Source organism: Triturus cristatus, chromosome 1_2, assembly GCF_964204655.1.
Source record: "Triturus cristatus chromosome 1_2, aTriCri1.1, whole genome shotgun sequence".
NCBI lineage: Eukaryota > Metazoa > Chordata > Amphibia > Caudata > Salamandridae > Triturus > Triturus cristatus.
Window position 1 is genome coordinate 530,738,234 of NC_140580.1, and position 4,900 is coordinate 530,743,133.

The window sequence follows — 4,900 nt, forward strand, 5'->3', positions numbered from 1 at the left end:
ACCTGCATCACCCTGCACAAGTCATGCATTGCTATGGTGACATTAGCAAAGTTTTCATTGGTGGCCCTCTGTCCTTCCACAACAGCAGTGGTGAGCTCCTTCATGCAGTCCCAGATTTCTCCGATGTTGGTTGCCAATGTTCCAAGTTGGGCCTGCATTAACCGCATGTTTTTACATTGTAGGCGCTGGACCTTGAGCATCTGTCCCTCCAGCCCACCCCAGACAGCAGACCCATCGTTTCCTGCAGCTGCAATGAGTGCCCTTGCCCTTCGGCTACATGAATGTACAGGTCTGCACCCCATTGGTACCTCTGGTGGTGTTGGTGTATGGCCAGCCTGTGGTGTTGGGGTGTCAAGTTGGCTCTCCTCCTCACTTTCCAAATCTGGCAGTGGTGGCACTTTGGTCCTGTGTCTAGTGGCTGCAGGTATCGGTGATGATGCTGCCACTTCTGTTTCCTCTTCTGACAGTGTGCTATGTTCATGTGTGTCATGGACATCACCAACGTCAGTCTCCTGCACAGCTGCATCTGTGATGTTAAACAGTGCTAGTTCAGTATTTTTTGGTTTAGATGTATCTCACATTGCGCATGGCATTGTCTAATAAAGTTATTTAGTTATGCACAAAGTCTAGTTTAATCAATTTCTTGGTGTACTCTGATGCACTAATTCTGCTTTGATCCTTCCTTGCCTTTCACTTACAATTTTCTGTATGCTACTACCATAAAGCATTTGGGTGTGGCAGGTCAAATGTGGAGTGGAGTCAGATTTGCTACACTAAGCATGAACTGCATTGGGGGCTAGCATTTTTTAGATTAAACTATAAATTAATATTTTCATTGTTCTTATTTTGTGAGGTACTGGCCTCTTAAGAGGTGTCAACCTGTTTGATGCAAACAACTGCTTTCGGCTGCAGTGTGGACTCCACCATGTCCTCCAAGGGTGTGTTGGCACATTCTGTAGATGGTCCCCCTCCAGTTTTTTTGGCATTGGCAAGCCTTGCAGCCACCCTTTCTTTAGCACGGCTACGCAGGTCATAGCAGCGCTTGCGCAGGTCGGAAATTGAGTGCTGTGTGACCCCCACTGCATTGACCTTTGCTTGGATCCAAAGCCAAATCTTCCTTTTGACAGACTCTGGGACCTGCAGTGACTGCTTGCCAAACACTTTGTCGTGGCTCTGCACGACTTCGTCATTGAGGACTTCAAGTTCTCTGTCACTGAATTTCAGCTTCCTCTTTCTCCCTTCAGCTTTCTTGCCCCCTGTTTCAGAAGCCATGTTGGTGTTAGTCCACAGATTCTGCTCACAGAAAAGCTTGTTTCTGCTCAGCTCCAACAGTCTGCCTCCTCTTGTGCCTCTCTCAGTGAACAGGTGTGAGCAATCTCAGACTCACTTCTTGGTGGTGATGTCATCAAGCTGCATGGACCTGAACAAAATCACTATTTGCGATTCTGTATTTGTGGATTTGCTTGTTGCGATACGGCAATACGTAATCACTTTTAACGATTGTGATTTTCACAGAATAGCAAAAAAATAGCGAATTGTTTGATGCATAGCCTTTTGCGATTACCTAAATAACGATTACTTAAAAATCGCAATTTAGAAATCGCACATGGGATGCTTGATGCACCTGCCCCTAAGTCTGGGATAAGTGTGCCAGACAATTATACATATACAACCCAGGAAAATGCCAAAATGGTCAGGGTTGCAAAGGATGGTTGCTGAAATAATCATGGAGTCCAACACTGGAAACAATCATCCAATAGGGCCAAAGGAAATGCAAGAAGAAGACTGCACAGGAGGCCAATTAAGACTGTATATAAGGTGAGTAAGGGCTCAATGTCACCTTCAAGAATGCCTGAGTGAGGGGCCAACTGCAGGCATACAAATCTTGGCATGGAGGCACGGAGAAGGCAGGTGTCTAGCTACATAAAATGATTCTGATGCAGAGGTACTGCAGTCAAGGAAACTGAGGCAAAAGTCTGTACGGTGGGTGTACCAACGGATGGGTATGAATCTAGAATGCATATTGAATGGAAAAGGAAGACAAAGTATGAGTGACTGCATGGATGACTGCACGAAAGACAGCAACATTTGACTGACTAAACATTGATACATTATAAAATGTCTTGTGTAGAGCATGAAGAACTCAATTGCTGCATGACTGTTATGATGTTGCTTATACTGATGATTATTTTTGTAGATGCCGGGATTTTATTGCCTTTGTGATATGGTATATAAAACCATTGTCAGAATATTGACTGATATAAATATTGTGTCCTAAATATAGTGTGTAAAAATATCATCCCTTTAGAGTTAATAATAGAAAGTCTACATCTTTTTTTGGTTTTTTTGTTTAACATTTTTATTGAAGTCAAACTTATCACATTCAGAATTGCAGTTGCATATATTCCGTTACAAATAAGGCATTTATATATCAACATTTATCATGCACATTGTTTTAGACCATCAGTACATGTTCACGATCCCCCCTTTTTGACATTTCCAATTCTACCGTTAGTGAAATACACAAATCCCCCTCCATGTGCATTCCACCCACCACATTTTTTGTCCCATTTTTTCGGACAGCCCCTGGATTTATTGACATCTTTTTCAGCAATCATACATTTGTCCATTTCTGCCACCCAGCCTATTGTCAATGAAGTCTACACCTTTTGTGACGATAGGTCCATAGATGACTGTCAGACCCCATTCAGGGGACCACTGGGCAGACAGGGGCTACTGGGCTCCAGCCAAGATAGTTGAGGCTGTTTAAAACTGTGGACTGTTCTACCATGGCTTTGCAAAGTGGGCCAGTATACCCTGGGGAGCGATGGTGAGAAGTCACAGTCTTAGCATAGGAACACAAGCTCAGAACTCAACAGTCAACCAACAGACATAGCAACTCAAAGTCCAGCCCAGCATTTGTGGTCCTGAAAAAGAAAGTACTTTTCCTCTCACAGCAATACTAAATACTATGCAATCCATCCATTTTATGAATAGAGGTGATGACCCTGATCACCGTTCCCTTCATCGTGCTGCACTCATCCCTCTCTCCCTGCTTTCTCCCACCCGGGATACCCTGGTAATCCCCCAGTAAACCTTGGCAGGAGCATGAATTAGGCTCAGATGCAGGTCACGCTAACCACACAGTGAAATGTGCGACCAGTTCACTTTGTTGCTATCCCCATTGATGTAATGGGAAGGAAACTATTTCAACTCCTTATGCTTGCTTCAGTGCGTTGCGGTGGCTTTTCCCCAACAGGAGGCAGAGTCCTGTGTTACTCGCATGCTGTTCCTGCCACGGCTGCAGGGGAGGTCGAGCACAGTCCGTATCTTTGGAGGACAACCTACCTAGCGAGCAGGTGGATGCTGCTCAGTTGCCCTTGTAGTGCAGATCCCGAGGTCTTTAGCACTTGTTGCACACTCATGGGCTGGTGCAGACAGAGCACATGGCAGGGCAGCTGCAGCCCAGCTTGGGCTGTTGCACGGATTGGCTAGCAAGGCAGTTGTACTTCAACTCCTGCCAGTGCAGACAGATCACCTGGCAAGGCAGTAGTATTTTGACTTGGACTGGCACAGACATATTGGAAGGGTACTCTTATCCCAATTTGGGCTTGTGTAGACAGATTAAGTGGTAAGGCAGTTTTAGCCCACCTCAGGCCAGTGCAGTTCTTGATAGTCACCCTAAAGAGAGACCAGGAGACTCACTGCTGCACAGGTCACTCCTGGCTTCGCTTTCTAAAGTAATCACATTTTTCTGGGTGTGCCTCGGGCAAGTGACATGCTGTCTATTAGTTACTTTGAGATCGCAGTAATTGATCAACGGGCAAACCATTGATAAGTACCATAGCTTTTAGTAATTAGGATGGGGGCCCCTTTCATAGAGAAAAGCGCTTTTTTGACTCGAAAAATTGATTTCATGAATAGAAAAAAGCCATTGAACCCTGTCGTTTTGCAAACCGCAGGGTTTGCAATAGCAAAATGTCTTTGAACATCTGACTCACCATTTGCTCCCATGTATTAATTAGTCCTCTTATTTTCTTAAGCTAGCACATACAGTAAACACATGTTGATATAAACAGGTACTTAAATGAAGAGTTAAAAACGAATCTGCAGTAAAGTGATCAATGGTCATTCTCTTTTCCTCCTAGCACAGAATAACGAGGAAATGTCTCTTGTAGAAAATAAAACACGCAGGATAATTTGCACTTGATGAGATGATGCAAAATATGTATCAGTTATTTTATATTTTTTTCAATATTAATTTAGGTTTATATTAAACTAATATAGGTTTTATATAGTAATTTGTGCTGCAAGTAGGTGTATGCGGAAATCATGTAATTCACATTTGTGTAATTATGCTAAATTGCTTGAAAATTGTATAATTTTGAGAAATGCAAAACCAGCGCATTTCCTGCTAAAATATAGTGCAAAGGAGATAAGCCCCACAAAATAGCAGCTGCTCAGTTTCCGTTCATTCATGTTGCTCCCCGTGCACCTGCAGTACATTTTTGTCTCAAATAACGCATGATTACTCCATGTAGCATATAGCATAATTATGGGAATTTAACAATCAAAAAGAGAAATTACGGAGGATTATGCTGACATCATGGAAATTTCGCCAGGGTTAAGATATAAACGTTACTCATACAGAAATATAAAAGCATTGGCAAAACGAATAGATCTGGCATTGGCAGCATGGGATTTTAGCAATGAATGAATTGGGATTTTTTTTCAAACGTAATGCGCAAAAATAGGGCAGAAACATTAAAATAAGGAACTGGTGCAGCAGTTAATGCACACCATCCCTGGCACTGAAGGGCACTTATGTTCAGGCTGTGCACTTGTGGTCAGGCCAATCACATCATTCACATTTCAAGACAATGGAAGAAGTGGGCAAACC

The 4,900-nt window shown here is 43.2% G+C and overlaps 1 protein-coding gene across 1 annotated transcript; it reads right to left on the minus strand.

Annotated features, from left to right (window-relative positions):
- Positions 1-864: 864 nt before the first annotated feature.
- LOC146867574 (myb-related transcription factor, partner of profilin-like) lies at positions 865-1,272 on the minus strand. Its single transcript, XM_085622924.1, has one exon. The coding sequence runs from the start codon at positions 1,270-1,272 to the stop codon at positions 865-867; it is 408 nt and encodes a 135-aa protein (XP_085479050.1).
- Between the last annotated feature and the right edge of the window lie 3,628 nt (positions 1,273-4,900).